Here is a 22,268-nt window from a genome sequence, read left to right as displayed (position 1 = left end):
AAAAGACAGAGAGACAGACAGACAGAAGACCGAAGACAGACAGACAAAAAGAAGACAGAAGACAGACAAACAGACAGAGAGACAGACAGAAGACAGAAGACAGAAAGAAAGAAGACAGAAGACAGTCAGACAGAAAACAGATACAGAAGACACAAGACAGACAGACAGAAGACAGATACACAGACAGACAGATAAACAGACAGACACACAGACAAAAGACAGACAGACCGACAGACAGACAAAAAGAAGACAGAAGACAGACAAACAGAGAGACAGACAAACAGACATTGAGACAGACAAACAGACAAAGAGACAGACAGAAGACAGAAAGAAAGAAGACAGAAGACAGTCAGACAGACTGAAGACAGATACAGAGACAGAAGACAGACAGACAGATACACAGACAGAAGACAGACAGACAGAAGACAGATACACAGACAGACAGACAGAAGACAGACAGACAGACAGACAGACAGAAAGAAGACAGACAAACAGATAGAGAGACAGACAAACAGACAGAGAGACAGACAAACAGACAGAGATAGACAGAAGACAGAAAGACAGAAGACAGTCAGAAGACAGACAGACAGACAGACAGAAGACAGAAGACAGAAGACAGATACACAGACAGACAGACAGACACAGACAGACAGACAGACAGACAGAAGACAGAAGACAGATACACAGACAGACAGACAGAAGACAGATACACAGACAGAAGACAGAAGACAGATACACAGACAGACAGACACAGACAAACAGACAGACAGAAGACAGACAGACAAAAAGAAGACAGAAAACAGAAGACAGATACACAGACAGACAGACACCCAGACAGACAGAGAGACAGACAGACAGACAGACAGAGAGACAGACAGAAGACACAAGACAGATGGACAGACAGACAGAAGACAGTCAGAAGACAGACAGACAGACAGACAGAAGACAGAAGACAGAAGACAGATACACAGACAGACAGACAGACAGACACACAGACAGACAGAGAGACAGACAGACAGACAGACAGACAGAAGACAGATACACAGACAGAAGACTGAAGACAGATACACAGACAGACAGACACAGACAAACAGACAGACAGAAGACAGACAGACAAAAAGAAGACAGAAAACAGAAGACAGATACACAGACAGACAGACACACAGACAGACAGAGAGACAGACAGACAGACAGACAGAGAGACAGACAGAAGACACAAGACAGATGGACAGACAGACAGAAGACAGAAAGAAAGAAGACAGAAGACAGTCAGACAGACAGTCAGACAGAAAACAGACAGACGACAGACAGAAAACAGATACAGAAGACAGAAGACAGTCAGACAGACAGAGAGACAGACAGAAGACAGAAGACAGAAAGAAAGTAGACAGAAGACAGTCAGACAGAAAACAGATACAGAAGACACAAGACAGACAGACAGACAGACAGAAGACAGACAGACCTCACTGAGCATGCATATTTTCCTCAAAGATGCTGAATTAGAATGTCTTCTACTTTCGGATCAGCCTTCACCTTGGGCTGTGATGCCTTCTAATGTTGCCTACATAGACAGCTCACCAGGTCAGCTCTCAGTATGTGCACTGCCAGATTTAAGACATGCCCTTTCTATGGATATTTATTCACAGACCATTTCCGAAATTGAGGATCCACTTTTCTTTGGATTGAAACTGAATCCTTCTTTGAACCATCTCTTCAGGGACTCAGAAATACTCAATAGCCCAGCTATTAACATGCGCCGCAGAGAACAGCCGAACGCATCCAAACTGACCAGAGAGAGAGAGAGAAGGAGAATTAACTCTGCGGTCTGTTGATCATCATCTCTTCGAAAACAACGGAGTCAAGCGGCCGCCCCGATCGCCTGTAGACGAGCTCCTTACGAGCAGGAACAATTTAGTGGTTACAATCTGGAGGATTTACAATCACCAAAAAATCCTGGAGTCTCTGTGCATGAGGCATTTCATGCAGTCCATTATGAATGGACTCAGATATTCCCGGAACAGACTTCATCCTCAGACACAGCTTCTAAAGAGCAAAGGGTTTTAATGTCAAGACCACACAAAATCAACTCTCAGATGGCCAAAACGATCCATATCGATATCAAAAACACAGCCAAGAGCACAGTCAACATCAAGGTAGCCATCAATAGTTTTTCCTCTTCATTTTTGGCTGAATTATTCCTTTGATGGCAACACAAAAGGACAATTCACAGGCTTCACGTACAGAACAACACAGGAATGAGTCAGTGACTGTCTCAGATCTGTGTGTATCTGCGTTTTTTGGCGACTTCTGCAGTTACTTCAATGTCTGTCACCATCACCAAAGTGACAGATTCGCTTACCGTCAAATATAATGAAATAGAGCCAGATTTGAATAACGTTACTAGCATTTAAAAAAACTTATGTTAGTTGAGAGATGCTCAACAGTCTTAAAACAAGATTTTTGCAGCACTTGAACTTTGAGCTTTCTGTGCAAGGTTTTGCTGTATGGCACTTGAGGATTTTTTTTCTTCTTGAGAAGTTGTTTATTATAGGTTAGTCACAACAGTATATCAGAGAAAAACAGTGTAAAAAGAGTGATAAAAACAAGATTATTAAATAAAAAGGTTAAGTTTAATAAAGAAATTGATTAAATAAAAAAAACATTGAAATAATAACATAATAATAATAATAAATGTTAAACAAATGTTAAACAAAGTAAATTGTTTACAAACCAAAATAAAATATTGTATAATATTAATAAAAAATATAAATGAATTGATTGCCATAAAATAGAAAAAGGCTAATAAATAAATTAATAAATAAAATAGATATTATAATAAAATTCAAAAATAAGGAAAATAAATCAGTTCAGAAAAAACAACATAATTTAACATTTTTGCTTTAGACAACAGGACGCAAAATCCAATAAAAGTAGTTTATAAATGAACAAAAATGAGAATTCCATCCATCCGTAGTTTAGAGGAGAGTAAACAAAGTTCAAAGATTCACCACAGGAGTGTCAAATATCAAAGAGATGCCTATAGTGGGGCAGAAGTGATGGAGTTTACAGAGCGTTTGACCGCAGTTTAACAGCGACAAAACACTTCTAAATGAGGGGAAATATATAAATGACAGTGTGAAAGAGCTAAGCACCCTGCAACCCACTCAGGAATGCCTCTTCACACAAAAGCCATGAAAATGTAAATGCTTGCCCAGTTGTAGCTCATTTTGACTGTATAAATACGAGAGAGGGAGAGAGAGAGAGAGAGCACATTGCATTGTGAGATAAAGCTTTCTTTGCTAGCCTGTGCATGCACAGAATTCAGTAAAACAGCACATTATACATACTATAGATACTATAGATACTGCAGAAATAGCTAGTATGTGGTTCCAAACATAATGTTAGTGCAGTTAGCTGATAGCATTTTTTTTTTAACTGGTGTGTATGTGTATGGTCAATGTGTAATCAAACGAATCGAGGTGAATCCAGTTCCACTTAATCAGCACTATATTAATAATCAGACCAGCACAAACATGCTTTCGCAAGCCTTTGAGGGTCGAGTGTGTGCACGTACAGCGTGGTGTGTGTAAGCAGGGTTTGCCCACAGCACAAAGACTGCCTTCTTTCATAACACCACATTTGGCCGTTTCTGAAAAGAGTCCGGAGATTTTCTTTTGTCACAGTAAATGGCTGGATCTGGAATGTATTTCATAATTATTTAATATTAAAAATGTCAATTTCTTTTCCTACACACTACTGTAATAATAATAAAAAGCATACATTATTTTAATTGTTAGTTATTTGTCCTATTAGATTTTTGGTCATTTATTGGTCTTTATAAATTAACAATAAAATTAACAGTAATATTAAAATTAACTAACAATCAATTAACACTAAAATTAACTGAAAAAATGTGCAATTAATTTGTTACAGTATTTACTGATCTTTGTTAACATTAGTTAATAAAAACACAACTTTTTATTGTTAGTTCACGTTGTCTCAGATCTACGACATAATGTTATAAGATGCAATACTAAATGTTGAAATTAACCAAAATATTATACTATTGCAAAAAACATTATACATGAATAGTATTAGTAGTATTGCAGATCACAATTTAGTTTTATATGAATAATAAAAAAAAAGTATTATGGTTGTTAAAATACAAAAGAGAAAAGAGAAAACATCTGGACGTAATAATGAGAATTAAAAAAAAATAATAATCTTAATGGTCAAAAAAAAAAAAAAAAAAAAAAAGGTTGTTTTTCCTCTTGATTTTAGATGAATTACCCGGACATATATCGAAAGATTCACAGAACTGCACTGAGATGAATGACGATGCTTAAGGACATTTGTATGGGTTTCAATCAAGAACCCAGTGGTAATATTTTCTGCATCCAGATCTTGTTCCACACAGCGCCCGAAAACAAACCAAACACTGACCTACTCGCAGCTCCTGTCCGAAGACGGTGCGTTCGCCGAGCGCCGAGCAGTTCCAGCGGCCGAATCTGAACTGATACTGGCATTCGTTGATGCCCAGCTGTGCCCCCTCTCCGATCACGATGATGGCGTCCGGCCGGCTCTGGCAGATGGCTCGCTGGCGGGGGGCGAGACCCGGGATCTTATTGCAGATGATGTTTGCACCAAGGGCCACCACAGAGGAAAGAGCCCTATGGGACAGAAGAGACACAGACACTGAAGACTGGATGAACATTCGTGAGATACTTGCATCACAGCGTACAGCGGAACAGCATAACTGAACATGACACAGAATGAAAGTGAGTAGAACATAACTAATAAAAACAGAACCGAATTAAAAAGAAGTAATGACGATAGAATAGAATAGAAATAAGCAAAGTTGAAAAAAGTAGAAAATAAAATTATAAACATAACTGAATGCTAATGAATCAAATAGAATAGAAATGAATAAACCAGAACACAGCATAACTCAACAAGATACAGAATAAAGGGGAGTAGAATAGAAATGAACAAAGCAGAATTTAACATAAGCAAATATGCGAACACATGCATATGATAAAATGGAATGTACCATGCATGAAAATGCAAAAACAAACATGACTGAACATGAAAAAATAAAATAGAATAGAACTGAAAAGATAAAAAAGGCACTCCTAAACAAGTCATAGAATAAAACATGAGCAGAATAGAACTGGAAAAAATGATAGAATAGACCAGGACATACTGTAACTACAGAGTGTAAAACTAGTAGAGTAGAAAAGAAAACATAACTGAACAAAAATAAATAAAATTGAAAAGAATTGGATAGACCATAAATGAACATGACATATTGGAACAAAACAGAATACAAATTGAACACAATATAGAACTGAACTGAAGTGAATTGGCCCACTCATAATTGTAATATAGAATAGAATAATCAAATGTAGAGCAGAAGGGAAACAACTGAATAGGAACGAAAAAACATATCTGAATGTAAATTAATAAAATAGAAAAGAAATGAATAGACCAAAACAGAATTACTGAAAATGACATATAAAAGTGAGTAAACTATAATGAACAAAACAAAACTGAACAGAAGTGAATAGGCCAAAAAAAAAAAAAACTTTACTATAAAATGAAATCAACAGGATAGAATATAATAGAGCAGAACAGAACAAAAGCAAATAGAAAAAGAAAAACGGAATGTAAATTATTATAATAGTATAGAACTGAACGGACCATAACAGCATAACTAAGAAGATATAGAATAAAAGTGACCAGGAATATAATTTAACAAAATAAAATAGAATTTAACAAAAGTAAATATATTAACACAGCTGTAACACAGAATATAATAATACAAGATATATCTGTAAAGTAGAATAGGATAAAAAGTTCAAAACTGAACAGAATAGAATTGAACAGCCCAATGTATAACTGAAAAGTGGAAATAAAACAGTACACCACCACTGAACGTGATACAGCGGAATAGAGCATGATAGAATACAGTAAAAAGGGACAGCGCCACTGAACACGACACAGCGGAATAGAGCATAATAGAATACAGTAAAACGGGACAGCGACACAGCGGAATAGAAAATAATAGAATACAGTAAAAAGGGACAGCGCCACTGAACGCGACACAGCGGAATAGAAAATAATAGAATACAGTAAAACGGGACAGCGCCACTGAACGCGACACAGCGGAATAGAACATAATAGAATACAGTAAAACGGGACAGCGACACAGCGGAATAGAAAATAATAGAATACAGTAAAACGGGAGAGCGCCACTGAACGCGACACAGCGGAATAGAACATAATAGAATACAGTAAAAAGGGACAGCGCCACTGAACGCGACACAGCGGAAATAGAACATAATAGAAATACAGTAAAACGGGACAGCGCCACTGAACGCAACAGAGCGGAATAGAACATAATAGAATACAGTAAAACGGGACAGCGCCACTGAACGTGATACAGCGGAATAGAACATAATAGAATACAGTAAAAAGGGACAGCGCCACTGAACGCGACACAGCGGAATAGAACATAATAGAAATACAGTAAAACGGGACAGCGCCACTGAACGCAACAGAGCGGAATAGAACATAATAGAAATACAGTAAAACGGGACAGCGCCACTGAACGCAACAGAGCGGAATAGAACATAATAGAATACAGTAAAACGGGAGAGCGCCACTGAACGCGACACAGCGGAATAGAACATAATAGAATACAGTAAAAAGGGACAGCGCCACTGAACGCGACACAGCGGAATAGAACATAATAGAAATACAGTAAAACGGGACAGCGCCACTGAACGCAACAGAGCGGAATAGAACATAATAGAATACAGTAAAACGGGACAGCGCCACTGAACGTGATACAGCGGAATAGAACATAACAGAATACAGTAAAAAGGGACAGCGCCACTGAACGCGACACAGCGGAATAGAACATAATAGAAATACAGTAAAACAGGACAGCGCCACTGAACGCAACAGAGCGGAATAGAACATAATAGAATACAGTAAAAAGGGACAGCGCCACTGAATGCGACACAGCGGAATAGAACATAATAGAAATACAGTAAAACGGGACAGCGCCACTGAACGCAACAGAGCGGAATAGAAAATAATAGAATACAGTAAAACGGGACAGCGCCACTGAACGCGACACAGCGGAATAGAACATAATAGAATACAGTAAAACGGGACAGCGCCACTGAACGCGACACAGCGGAATAGAGCATAATAGAATACAGTAAAACGGGACAGCGACACAGCGGAATAGAAAATAATAGAATACAGTAAAACGGGAGAGCGCCACTGAACGCGACACAGCGGAATAGAACATAATAGAATACAGTAAAAAGGGACAGCGCCACTGAACGCGACACAGCGGAATAGAACATAATAGAAATACAGTAAAACGGGACAGCGCCACTGAACGCAACAGAGCGGAATAGAACATAATAGAATACAGTAAAACGGGACAGCGCCACTGAACGCGACACAGCGGAATAGAACATAACAGAATACAGTAAAACGGGACAGCGCCACTGAACGCGACACAGCGGAATAGAGCATAATAGAATACAGTAAAACGGGACAGCGCCACTGAACGCGACACAGCGGAATAGAACATAACAGAATACAGTAAAACAGGACAGCGCCACTAAACGCGACACAGCGGAATAGAACATAACAGAATAAAGTAAAACAGGACAGCGCCACTGAACTTGACTGAACAGAATAAAACAGAACAGAATAGAAAACAAGAGTGCAAAATACACGACAAGACAGAACAATGTGTTACTGGTTATAAAGATCATATTTTTCATGCCTCTTTTTTGATTCAACTCATATTTTCATGCAACTGTGACCACACAAAGTGGGTCATGTTCCAAACGCACACATCTCTGTCATCACACGGCTTCTCGTGTTGATACAGCCCTCGACAGAACTCTTAATATGCACACGGAGTATTTTCAGTGCTCTGTGTTTACACAAACCCGCGCGGCTAAACAAGCGGGCTTCTATGTTTACGAGCATTGAACCCGTTCAGATATGTGCCTTTCAAACATGCCAGAGACGAGGACTGTAAAGATGCATGCCAACTTTGAAGAGTGACGTAACCGGCTGCGAGTTGAAACAAGCAATGCATGTGTCAGCAAAAACTGGCACGCACAAAAGTGTCACTGCTGGGAGAATAGCTGCCACTTGTGGATTCCCCGTCAAAATAGATCAAACGGCATGGAACAAAAGACGAGAATGTTCATGGGAAATCAGATACGGCTGGTTTGCTTCTTTTCTGGTTGTGTTTCCATGTCCACAAAGGCTTAAGAATTACTCTTAAATACAAAACCACATGTGGGATGCAGTCAAGGGACCCCTCTCTTGCTCTGTGTTTAAGAAACATCTCCTGTTTCGGCATATAATGGAGACGCAAGCAGCTAAAAGTGTATGTTTATTTAAACCCTTCAGCGAACACAAACTAACACTCGACCACACGTTAACATAGCAGTGCAATGAAGCGTCTCCAAAGCCATCCAAACCAGTGTGTTTGGGCATTAGGTGAGCCGCTGTGAGGACTGCGAGGTTTGCTGCCAAATCCAAAGATCTGCTCCAAACCTAGTGCACTTCCTAACTAGAGAGCATCATAGGCACCTTTAAAAAGATTCTAGAAACAGCATCCTATACATGCTCAAGAATACAATGCAAAGTGAGATCAATATTGATTGCAAATATGCTTATTTATAGAAATGCATTTCTAGGATGCATTAAAAGGATTAAAGGTGACAGTAAAGACATTTATAATGTTTCAAAAGATTTCTCAAGAAAAAGCTTTTGAACTTTCTATTCATCAAAGAATCCTGGAAAAATGTTCCGCAAAAATATAAACGCAGCACATAAAAATCTGAAAAGCAGCAAATCAATCAGTATATTAAAATGATTTCTGAAGATTGATGTGACACTGAAGATGATGCTGTGATTTCAGATTACATTTTAACAGATATCACAGGTGAAAACTAAATTATATTTTACTATTTTTACTGTACTTTTTAATCAAATAAATCCATCTTTGGTAAGAAGCAGAAACCTCTTTTAAAAACCTTTTAAAAAATCTGATCTCAATCTTTTGTTATTAAATATCAAAATGTATCACTAAAAATGGTTCGACCACATAAGCTACAAAACATCATAGCAACTCCACAGCAACACACAAAACATGTTACAAAACATTCAAAACACCTCAAAATTGTGACAAGTTTTCCTTGGCAAATAAATAAATAAATGTAAAATATATATAATAAGAAGAGATTTTAATATGTCTCGTCAAACTCTTCTCCAAAACCAAATGATCTGAGCTTATACACATCCTCACATTAACTTTACAGCTTCGTGCACTACAGTTTGTCAACTGCTGACTCATTTTGTGACTCAAATTGACAAAGATAATTTAAGAAAATCAATAGTAAAAGATCCACATCAACCTAAGTTTGTTCTTAAACACAAACTGAGACCAGCTAGTGTCATGTTTAACGGCTACTTAACTAGTCCTCAGGTTTACAGGCAGCACAGAATATCTTTATCCTTCAGCAAGTAACACACATGCTATTTTCCCATCTGAAAATAACCATGTTTTTGACCAACATTTGAATTGCCCCGACTGTAAGTTTAATTGTGGTCCACATAAAATATGACTAAATAAATCTGTTCTGTCTCATGAGGAAGATTTCATCCACGAGTAGGATTTCCTGGTAAATGAGGAATAAATAATCCACAGGATGAGTAAATGCACACTAGTTTTAAACACAAGAAAATGAATGTTCCCTGTGCATTCTGCTTCAAACTAATCCTACAAAAACTGGAAGCTACCAACATGGACCAAGTGGAACCGGAAAACTCTCAAACCTCAGACTGTACATTTCGAAGCATTCAGAAGAGGGCACAGGTGACATTCATTGGCCTATTTATATGTCTAAAACTACAGTTTATTAAGACTATGTCTCTTATAGAATAGCAAAGCATGTTTCCTCTTACTTCCTAAAAAACTCAAACACTCCTGTAATATTAGTTAGTAGAAGAGCACCAACTACGTGATTCCTTTTTAACCTTGCGCTAAAATCCACTAATTCCACAAAATGAATCAAATTTGCAATGTGCAGAATAGATTTTAGTGTCATGTGTGATGTGCAAACCAATGCTTTACACACTGAAACGCCAGGAAAAACCCACATCTATTTAGAAAACTGAGTTTGGGGTCACCAGCTGCTAAATTAGGACCTTGGTCTGGAGGTCATTGGAGAAAGAGACGGAATTATTAGGGAGAAGAGAAATTACAGACCAGCTTGGAGACCAAATGCATCACTGTCAGTCAAACATGCTGTTCAGTTGAACAAGATGCAAATACAATGCACTTGAACTTGTAAATGTACAAATATGCATGAGTGTGAATCTAGGGGAGACTGGGGCTAGTTGTCACACAGAGTAGATGTCATAAAGACTTTGGGTCAAATCACACAAATACTTGTTTTCTCTAACAATGCTTTTTCAAATACCAAGTTGTCTAATCATTTTTTTTTTTAATGCACATTTTTGTCAAATGTATCATAAAATCATACATAGGTCGGGGCAAGTTGTCACATGCAGTTTATTCCATTTCAATTAATTTCAATCTATGTAGGCGTGATGCACGTATGTTAACTTCTATATTCTTCATTATTTCCACTATGCTGAAAAGTCTTACAATGGCCTGTTATAGGAACAGATTGTCCCATACATTGTGACAACTTACCCCGCTATAGGGATCAAAGTGCATTAACCGTACCTTTTTTTCCCCTTGAGCAATAACAGTGGTGATGTTCAGTTGCTTAGGCTTTGTGTCTGCATAGAAATAAACATTAAATGAGAAATATTCAGCGTGACAACTAGCCCCACTGTGCCCTACTTCATTAGTATTATTGTAATTCAATGCATTGCATGCAAAACATCTTTAAATCGGTGTTTAGTGCAGGTGAAGGTTGAACCAAGGAACCGTAACTTCTTATTGAACACACACTTTATTTATGGATCTTACTGAGCTTCTCTGCCCCTCAGTGGACAAATTAAATTCTCTTCATTCAGATTCAACACTGAACTCAACCAGATTTGCACTTTAATACACTCTTCTACACTGGAACAAGTGGAAATATTCAAGTGTTGTTATATTAAAGAGGTATTTCTATCTATACTGCCCCTAAAAATGATTCAGCCATATTAAATAATCAGAATAAAACAGGTTCATTCAGAAAAACCAGTCCAGATGCAGAAATCTCCTTGGATCAATGCTAAAGGTTAATGTTTTATCAATCCATCGTCTGGGAATGATGTAGTGATGCAAATTAAATCTATCTTATATTTGAGCTTCTTCTTTGTCTAGATTCAAGCTCTGCTCACTTCATACATCTATCAACCAAATTCATAGTGCAAAAAAAAAAAAAAAAAAAAAAAAATTATAAATAAAAGCCTGCAATTCTAAAGGATTCAAGCCTGAATTTTCCTTAAAGTTCCAAAGATAAAAACAAAAACTAGATCTTTTCAAATGTAATTCCCAACAGAGCTATGATAATTCCTAGTAAGAGTGCACATTAAAAACTCCAGTATTCCATCAGAAATCATAGATGCATTCATCAAGTGGGATCTTAAATTAGAATGGGAATCCTGTTCATGTTCCTTTGGGATATTGTGAAGGATGTGGGATGTTTTTCACACGTGCACGTGTTAGGTGTCCTTCCATCACCGGTCCTACTAATAGATTTCAAAACATGCATTGGTTTTGTAAAGCGATTCATATAAAGGCGCGCTGAATTCATCGTGAAAGAGTTGCATCGCACGAGCGTGAATTCAACAGATTTGGAGGTTAGTACACTTACAGGTAGCTCCCGCTGGTGAGGATGAGGAAGATCTGCGGGTAATAGACAGACAGCAGCACACTGCGCGAGGAGAAGAGGATCATGGTGACATGCGGGCGCTTTTCTGACGGGATGAGAGCGAGAATGAGACGCGCGCGCTTAGCTCCAGCTGCGCGTCCGTGAGGATGATGCTCGCGAGCGGAGCTTCTCTCAGGCTGCGCGTAACTCCCAGGCGCGTGCGTACGCGAAGGAGACGCGCTGTGTCATCGCGCGCTTCGTTCAGTCGGAGCGGGCTGATGGGTTTTGGGGCGATTTGGGGATGGAAACAGAAGCGGCTCTCTACTCTTTGGGCATTGGGCAGAGGACGGCACCATCACACCACCATCCGCCCACTTTCGGAAAAAGGGGCCACTCTGAAAGCGCGCGCCCGCTGGAGAGGCAACCGGGTGCCACAGAAGTCCCATGCACATGCATTCCACCGAAAACATCCATTTGGTTTACTTTGAATCCGCGTGTGTCAGTACAGCCGCTTCCTGCTCTACTTTATAAAGGTATTTTCTGCATTCGTCCAGCGCAGACATCTATTTTAGCGCCAAAAACGTAATTTAAAAGACTTTCAGAACATAACATTATGTTACTGGGATATGCAAACCAATACTAATGTAATAAACAATAATGATGACAATGTCCAAAAATGATCCTGATTTTACTGGTCACTCGATCTTCTTAAAACGGTGGTAAATCCCTAAACTTGTTGAATGCAAAATCTGTGTGTTTTCACGTAGCGTTAAATAAACGCTCGCGAGATGCAAACAGAAACCGCGTTGCATGAGTCTCCATAGCAACATCAGATGCTGAGCACTTTCTCTTTGAATCCATTAATTCTCCATTTTCACTATATACACTATATATTACAGATTGTATTAACATCAGTACCTCTTTGGTAACTACTATCAGTCAGTCTCAATCCGTTTTTATTTTAACTTTAAGGAATTGTTTTTAGGAGATAAAACATGAGGTCTCTGGTCCAAGTGTTAACCCATCAGTCTATAGTCCAGGTTTATTAATGCACTGAGTGAATGCAGTGCTTGTATGTGCATGTGCTGTGTGCATCCCAGAGAAAGAGAGGAAAGGGGTATAGTGACAGATCTGGAGCCTCAGGGGTGACCTGACGAGACCCCACATTATCTCCAGATCTCAAAGCATGCTTTCAGTGGTATGAAGTCTTGTGAGCCACCTTATGTCTGCTAAAGATTGCACGATAAATCTGAGAGCCGTCACATATTGAAAACGTGCCAAAACTGAGGGAAAACAGTGACCAATGTGGTGGTTTACTGTTATAAGTTGCTCTAAGCTGTATAATCTCCTGTTTCAGATGAGTAACAGCGGCATGAATGCATTTCCACTTCAGAAGGTGGATGAACTATGATCTGTTTGTGCATGAAGGTGATATCCTAATTCCATTCTGCATTGCTGAGAGTATAATTTCTCAAGTGCACATGCACTGAATAAAAACAAGTAAATGAGAGCAAAGAGTTAAATATAACAAGTAAATCCCGAATAGACTAGATGACAGGCGACGCTCTCTTGGAACACGAACAAATCCCTGAAGAATTCAGGTGAGGTCTTGCAAAACTGGAGGGCGAAGGAATGTGGAAATACAGCTCTGCATGCTGTTATTACTGAGAGAAAGAGAAAACACAGCATGGATCTTCCTTTAAACTAGTTAACGAAGAAAAGCATGGAGCGAATTCATAGCGGTAAAGACCTTAACCTCCAGCTGTAAAGGATCAGTGAGCAGGTTCTGAACACTTTCAGTACACACTGATCAACTGCATGCATTTAGATCATAATAACTGCAATGTAGTGTTTGAGATTAGAACGTGCCCAACCTAAGCTCGGTACAAATGCAATTAAAAAAGCTATTTTATTCAACAAATGTGGCATTTCAATGATGATGTATCTTTTAATTTCTGATGCATCTTTTATGATGTCATGCTAATCAGACGCATGGGTATTTGCATTTAATAAGAACTAGTGAAGGCAGAACATTGATTAAAATGGTCTATAAAATTATCTATAAAGCACATACATGACTTTACATGTGAACATCCAATGCTTTGTGTATAAAGCACACACAGTAGATCCTCGGCTTACCCGAGTCGAGAATAAATGATGGCGAAACACAGGAGCACGTTAAAGATCCAGAAGCGTCGGGGTCTGAGCATGGTGTCCGGTCAGTGCAGCTCACATCGGTCACTCCGCTCCACCTGCACAGGTAAACACGCTCCTTCTGTCTCTCCCACGGGTCTTTCTGGTTCCCGGAGAGCCATGGTCAGGGGTCAGCTCTCTCTCTGCGATGCTTCGCCGTCTCGTTCTCTGAGGCTTACACACGCTGTGTTCTCATGCAGGAGCGAGTCCAATGTTTCAGGTGTGCGTCGAGGTCCTCGTCTTCTCTCTCGCCGATGGTTTTATGTTCCAGGTTCACTTGACTTGCTTCTGCTGCTGGTGGTGGTGGTTTGGTAAATTCTTTCCATTCCTCCGCAGGTGAAAGTCTAGGGCAGGTAACTCAAGCCTTTATCCACGCCCCTTCAGCTTTACTCTCACAGATGAGAGCCTTTTACACTAGGAAGCACGTGCTTCGGCTGCACGGACTGCAAATGAAAGGCATCGAGGCTCAGCCCTCCCTTTCATAATGAAATTGGCTGTAAGTCCATTGCACAATCATGCAACTAAGTGATCGTTCCATGCATGCATGTCTCATAGCTGATATTGCACTACAGGAGTAACTGGTAACAGATTTGCATGCAATGTGCCACCATAAAAACATGCTATCTGGATGCAGACATTATTTTTAGCAATGCAGTACATGTTCAGAAGTTTATAAGGGGGTCCAAACAATATAAAAAGCAATGCAATTGAATCGGTTTTTGCTTCACTTACAGATTAGGATGCAATGCATCAACATAAAAACATGATTTGTGGGTTTTAACGTCTTATTTAGCAATGCATTACATAAAAAATTGGTTTTGGGTCCAAACAATATATTAAGTAATGCATGTGAATCTGTGGTTGGTTTACTAATAGATAAGAATGCAATGTGCCACCATGAAAGCATGTTTTGTGGGTAAAATCATTCTATTCAGCAATGCATGACATATTCAGATTTATTTTGTGTGTGTGTGTAGAACAATATATGAAGCAATCCATTTTAATCAGTGGTTGAATAACTAACAGATTTGCATGCCATTTTTTTTGTGGATGCAAACAATAGATTTACAAATGCATTCGAAACAGTGCTTGGTTTTTAGGATGCACTTCCAGAAGACGTTTAATATCTCAATCATTTCTATTTCAGATTAAATGGGAAGCTTCAAAATATAAATCTCATTAATGTTCCTAAAATCAAGAAGTCTTCAGAACTCAACATGAACCCCAACATGTTTCATCAAGTTTGGCAGAAACACAATTATTTGAGCTGTATGATCTGCACAGACTTCATAGCTCTCTATCACAGTAACTGACTATTTGTATATCCTCTGAGAAAGTTCATGAGAAAAATCATCAAATCTGCTTATAAGAGGCTGGTGGATTAAAAGAGATGTAAAAGATGCATATTTGCACAAAGCTATTTAAAACAGTGAACATTTCAAATAAGTGAACTACAAAGAACCTAAAGCCTCTTTTTCAATGCTGTACACATCTATGATGTTTTTTTAATTGTCTTTATTTGAGAGCTTTCATAAAAACAATTACAATCAATTGGAATTAATTTTCAAAAGTAAGTCAATGATGTGTTTAAAAAATATTTTTTTAATTTATTTTGTTGCATGTAGGTTCAGAAAGAGACCTCGTCTCTCTGCTTAATGAGGAAACAGCACTCCCCCTTGTGGTGAAGAGAAGACACCGCACTGTAGCCGCCCAGGATTAAACACGTGATTTCACTGGATTATATGGAGTACATTTGAGCCTTCTTTGATGTCACCATCCTAAGAAAAATTACTTGAACATTTTCAGCTTGCAAAAATTAACTAAATAACTAATTCATTGATTAATTAATTAAATAGCACCAACAACATGCTACAACAACAAAATCTAACTAAATTAACAAATATAAGAAAAATGCTATCAAATTTAAATTTAATTTTAATTTTATATTCTCAATAAATAAAAGCCTATTACAAATGTGCAAATTATGGCTTTAAAAAAAATCAAATTATTATTTAAAACCCAACAAATTAAGGAGATTCAAAGACATTACAGATGTGTACAGCATTAAATTAGACTTTAAAATTAAATTCAAAATGAAAATAAAATAAATAAAAATGTAAAATGCAATCAAATTAACTGTGCTTGTCTATATAAAAGCCCAGAAAGATAATTCAGATAGACATTACAGATGTGTACAGAAGTAAATTACACAAGAAAGGGCTTTAAAATTGTTCTAAAAACTAAGACAAAAAACATCAAATAAATTGCAATTATCTAGATCAAACGCATACCATCCAGCTTCATGCTATAATGAGAAGCATCTGATTTTGAGTAGAAGTCTCCATTTGCTCCCTATAATCTGCCCAGGAGAAACAACTGCGATATTAAGAAATGATCGGTGGTTTTTCTTCCCAGTGAGACAAATGATGAAGCCTTCTGTAGGGATCTTTTAACAAATGTAAACGTGCGACGCACACACACTTCTGAAGCAATGAGCACTTCCTGCTAATAGCACTAGGATGTCACTCATCTGTTCTGTATTTGTCGACAGAGAAACCCAACAAACCACAGAAATGCTTTGTTCCTTGACATCCCTTCCAGTTTTAAGAGCGCACTTCAAATCAAGCTCAGTGTTGCACCAGATGACGCTCGATGGACGGAGCATCAATATAAAGTTGCTCAGGGGGGATTGTTGCAGCTTTGCAGTGTTTGAAGCGTTGCATAAAAAGATGCTCTTGTGTGTCACCAAGGCCGTAATTTTTTGATTTTGCTTCATTAACTAGTCACTGTGTTTTCACGCCACATGACAGACGCGGCACACGTGTTGGTGTGCGTACAGACGGTTTGCTGCTGTATTTGAGTACAGTGTGTTTCCAAGAGGACTTCAAAAAAGACAAAAGCATGATGTCATGTAAAGACTAACAGGTCAAATGCAAACAAATTACTTCTGCATGAGAAAACAACGGCTAGCTTAGCTTAGCACGAATTTAATCAAAATGTAAAAAAGATAATTAATCAAAATATTAAACGTTGCCTGCGCATATGCTCCGATGTACTGTCTCTGTTCCAAAACCTACTGACATTTTAAACCACATTCTAATTTATTTTTCCAATGTTGCATTTTTATACTCATCAGAAAATCTCCTGTAATCCTTGCAACATGCTAAAACCAGTCATGGGTTAGAAGTAACTCTTGATATCAGACCTGAAATTGGAGATCTTTGCATATTTGAGCGAACTTCGCTGAATATTCACTCACCCTCAGTTCATCCGAGATTAGGATGAGTTTGTTTCTGCATCAGATTTGGAGAAATGTAGCATTGTGGCACTTTCTCGCCAATGGATGTGAATGGGTGCCGTCAGAATGAGAGTCCAAACAGCTGATAAAAACATCATCCAAGATGTAGAGGAGTTTGTTTGTTCATCAGATTTGGAGAAATGTAGCATTGTGGCACTTTCTCGCCAATGGATGTGAATGGGTGCCGTCAGAATGAGAGTCCAAACAGCTGATAAAAACATACAATTATCCACAGTCCGTCAAAGCGGTTTGTGTTTGTAAGAAACAAATCGATCAGTTTTTAACTTCAAACCTATGCTTCCACTTAAAACCTGACCCCAGTAAACCAGAAGAGTAAAGATGCTGATTTACCCCAGACTGTCATTTGGTCAGGGTTTGGCTGGTTAACATGTTGCAGTCAGCCTCAGACATACATGTGTGGCCGTTTAGCACCAGAGACCCAGAAACTGCCATCACGATGAATGGGAATGAATTAACTCCTTAAACGTTAAACGGGATTTGAAAAGAATCCAATGCAGGCCTGAAAATATGACAAACAGAAGCTCAAGCATGCATTGTTGTGTGTTACGCAGCACATTTGAGCTTCTTTAAGAGCCAATGAGGTTTTGTTCCATCGCGTGTCAATCAAGTACATTTGAGCCTCTGTTTATGTTCAATGATCAATGGAAATACATGAATAAAAGCATACATTTCTACACTAACCCGTGTGTTTGATGTGTTTGAGCTGGAAGCCCCTTTCCTAGACAGCGAAATAGATTTACTTATTCTAGGTTTGCCAGATCTGTATTCTCACACACACACACACACATCCTGTAGTTGTGCATGGCTCAAGCTCCTACAGATCTTCCACAGCAGTACTGCGAACATCTGTACCAAAAACTGATTCATTCGGTTTAATCGTACCATATTAAAACTGGTATTTGCTAATTCAAGCATCACTTATTGTAATTTTTAACATGAAAACAGAAACCTAGACCGACGTAAATCCCCAATGCACCGCCATTCATGATAACGAATGCCGAGTCATGAGCATTTTCAGTCCAAGACTGGTGGAGCAGGAGCATATGCAGATCCAGCGGCTTCTGTTCTCAGGTGATTACTGAGCGTCTGGATGCTGGGACACGTCTGGAGAGGAACACAGGGCTTTTTTGAGGTTGTGCTGCTGGATGCCAAAGCCTGAACGCCACACTTTGAGAGCTTGGAGAAGAATCCAAGAGAAGACATTAAGAAGTTATGCTCCCCTCATGTAGAAAAACCTTCTGAAGTTCATTTCAGTTTAGAGATGAGGTTCACTTTGCATCAAGTCACTCCAAAAGCCTAAACTGTGCCTTGTTTTTGATTACCTGTTTCCATCCACCTATTTTTATGTGCAGTCAGGGATGTTGCATGAAATAAAATAAAATTAAAAACTCTGAATGGAAAAGCCAAGATGCACACAAATTAAAAACATTATTTTATAAGAATACATTTCTCAATGTACATGAAAAAACTAATGTGACGGGGGTAGTTTAGTATAATTACTAGCAACAATCTAACAAAACCATTTTCAGGTATCGTATAAAAGACACTAAATGGAAATGCCAAGATATGAATGAAAAAATGTATGCGATCATCTGACTATAATACATTGTTATAAGATATGATAAAAAAGAACAACTTCATTTTTAAATTACGGTAAATTTATTTCAGAAGCAAAATATCTTCTGACAAATGTATCAAAGTGAATTTAAAACGAAGAAAATTTATTTCTACAGCATGTTAAAAGAAAATCTAAAACTCAAATCACAGGGAACATAAGTGTATTTTTCTGAGACCGTTGGCAGATATTTTTCTTGTTTTAAGCAAAAACTTCTTTTTTTCAGAAAACTAGACTTAATATCTAGTCATTTTGCATCTGAGGTACATTCATCTTGGTTTAAGAATATTTAGGTATTTATACTAGAAAACAAGACAAAAATACACTATATAAGAACCAAAATCTCTTGAAACAAAGGTAAAAAATAAAAATAAAGTTGCACAAGTCTTGATATTTCAAGAGTAATTATAGTTAACTAAAACCTAAATCAATGTTATTTTTATCACTTGAAATAAGTGGGTTTAATAAACGTTGGGTGTGGCATGCATTTACAAATCCAAAACATGCATACACACACACTACACTTCGCTTTTTCTAAAGCTTAAACAGACAGCAGCTTTATGTCTCAGTGCACCAAGAGATTGTGTATTAATGTGTGTTAGAGTTGGAATTCAAATGAAAACAGCACCCCTGGTGGCAACGCTAAGAATGCAATACGCATTAATGGTCTGACAATCCGGATTTTAACATAATTTCAACATTTACAAGAGCTAGCCTGTGTTTTCTTGCTATTAAAATCAAGAATGTCTTGTTTTTCTACCACCTGAAAAAAAAAAAAAAAAACAGCAAGGTCTTTTATTTTATAATTTTTTAAATAATAAATGCAAGGAAAACCTCAAACCTGGATTTGTTGTCATAATGTGGCATCATTTTTCTCTCAGTTTACTGTCTATCCAAGAAGACCAGCTTGAACCAGGTAAGACCACCAAATGTATTTTTGGTTTAATATGCATAAATGTGTGTTTTTGTATTGGCTGTGTATATTTTGTTGTTAAAAAATTATAAAATAAAATATGACTTAATAATGACTTGAATGAGAGTGGACTTCAACACACTGCATACTATGCTTTCTGCTCTAATGTTCTCAGTTTATTTGCTTTTGGTCAGAATCCGTCAATGGGACGTGGATGAAGACTGCAAAAAGTATTCTGTTGACCAGAGGCCTGACCATCGAGAGATTTCCCGTCAATGAAAGTAAAAATCATGGCATTTAGCGTTAATAGGCCTGGAAACCATATGCAATTACAGACACATCTCCAGGGTTAAATCACAGAGAAACGCTATTAATCTGAGAGATGCATGGAAAAATATCTAATTCAGCATCATCCTACTAAAGTTGTTGTTGTAGTTTTAGAGACCACAGCTAGAGGTAATTCTTTATTTATTCTCAGAAGTATACTATGTTTTATTACAATAATGTCTTGAAAGTTAATGTGGAAAAGCAAGCTTGTTGGAATAATAAAATAAATCCTCACTGCACGCCTCACACTGGAACGATGCAGTACCCAGCGCTGCCGCTAGACGTCGCCAGAGCGCAAAGTTCATTTGTTCTTGTTTTTTTTTTTTTTTTTTTTATCACGTTCTTGTGCACGTAACTGAAAAAGCAGGCTGTGAATGAGCAAACGCATTTGCATTTAGCTTGATAATAAAAATCGATTCTTCCTAAAAAAAAAAAAAAAATACATGCAAAACACCTGCTCTTTCATATAGCTTCAATATTAATAATGCAATTCATTGTTCCCTATTTTAAAGATTTTTTAAATACAGTATGCAAGCTACAGTGTGCAAAACATACCATAGTAAGCAAATAAATACCGTGCAAAGTTCCTTTTAATTAATTTGCATGCGATTTATGAATATTAAGTGACTTTAAAATTCAATTTGATACAGGCTGATTAATAATATCCATAGAATAATATCAAGACTTCCTAGAAACTAGAAAAAAATATTATATATAAATAAAAAGGTTTCTGTTAAAAAAAAAAAAAAACAGCTGGGGGTAAAAAGGTATCTGGTGAAATATTTTATATCATGCACTTTATTTTCAAATTGGTGGCGCTGATCGACTGACATTGTGGCTGTCCACCAGCAGGTGGCGCTGTGCACTCACGCACATTATAGCGCTGTATGGAGCGGTGTTTTCTGTCTCGTGTCAGGTTCCTGCGGGGCCCCTCGTCCCCAGAGACAGATTACATTCAGCGCAAACCACACGCCAAACACACCGAGTCACGAGCAGCTTCCCGAGCGCTCGCCAGCTGCTGCACGGCTAAATGAAACGCAGTCACACGGATGAGTCGGTGGCAAACACCTGCACATCATTAGTCATTAGATGGCCCGGTTTCGGTTTGCACGCACCGGTGAAGGTGCACGAGAGAACTCCGGGAACCTGCTGATTGAAATGAAAGACCTAAATAAAAATGCGTCATCATTTACTCACCCTGGTGTCCATCCAAACCTGTGAAACACAACATTTCAGATTACAGTATTCCTGAAAGACCATTAAAACACTTGTGCGCTATATTTCAAGTTTTTAAAAGACACACATAGCTTTGTGCCCAACAGTCATTATTTGAAAGTTGGCCATTGAAGCTCTGAAGTCTGATTTATGCATATGAGTATTCAAGGCTTAAGCTGTAATCAATTTCAAGACACGCAGAAAACGTTGGAGCCCATTGAGGTTAAAAAAATCATCCAGTGCTTTCATGTCCTATTGCAAATGTTTTATATGGCAAAACATGCATTCGTTGCAAGTGTCAAGTTTCTCAAGGTATGTGTACATTTTATGAGCGAACTGAAAGATTATCTGAGAAATTCAAAAGATTTGGCAGCGAATGCATTGTTTTTCAGGGCAATGCAAAAGTTCTGGTAAAAGCGGAGAATGCCAGCATTTTGCCAGCAATTGCAAATTTCTCCAGGAGATGCAAAAGTTTTGCCAGCAGATGCAAAAACAAAATTGTTGCATGCAAATACAAAGTTTTTCAAAGAAGCATAAGTTTTGCTAGCTGACGCAATGTTTCTCATGAATCGCAAAAATGTTGCTAGAAAATGCAAAGTTTCTCAGAAATATGATTTTATTTTTGATTGAGAATATACATACTGTATAAAAGACAGTTTTTCAATGGAATTCAGAATTTTTTTGTTAGTGAATGCAACATTTTTGAGGGAGTGCACTCTTGTAAAAAAAAGGGTTCATTGGGGTTCTAGATAGAACCATAGGGTTCTTTGCTCAACTCCAAAGAAACTTTTATGCTAAAAAGGTTCT

At 38.0% G+C, this 22,268-nt stretch overlaps 2 protein-coding genes across 10 annotated transcripts in view; both read right to left on the bottom strand.

The window, feature by feature from the left end:
- The window catches only part of LOC113066605 (protein Wnt-7b-like), a 30,804-nt gene extending 16,222 nt beyond the window's left edge, over nucleotides 1–14,582 (bottom strand). The window contains exons 1-2 of one of the 2 annotated variants that reach the window (XM_026238533.1): nucleotides 14,019–14,582; nucleotides 4,444–4,670 (exon numbers count right to left, since the gene is read on the bottom strand). In XM_026238533.1, the coding sequence (XP_026094318.1) occupies nucleotides 4,444–4,670; nucleotides 14,019–14,089 (298 nt within the window). In that variant the 5' untranslated portion in view covers nucleotides 14,090–14,582. Of the gene's footprint in view, nucleotides 1–4,443; nucleotides 4,671–11,882; nucleotides 12,377–14,018 lie in introns of those variants that run through there. The other variant, XM_026238532.1, reaches the window with a different exon arrangement.
- Nucleotides 1–22,268, bottom strand: part of LOC113066589 (neogenin-like) — a 1,074,835-nt gene that overhangs the window by 506,569 nt on the left and 545,998 nt on the right. The window lies entirely within an intron of this gene.

Source organism: Carassius auratus, chromosome 50 (assembly GCF_003368295.1).
Source record: "Carassius auratus strain Wakin chromosome 50, ASM336829v1, whole genome shotgun sequence".
NCBI classification, from domain to species: domain Eukaryota; kingdom Metazoa; phylum Chordata; class Actinopteri; order Cypriniformes; family Cyprinidae; genus Carassius; species Carassius auratus.
The sequence above is the reverse complement of the archived record's forward strand: the minus strand, read 5'-3'. Positions and strand labels throughout refer to the sequence as shown.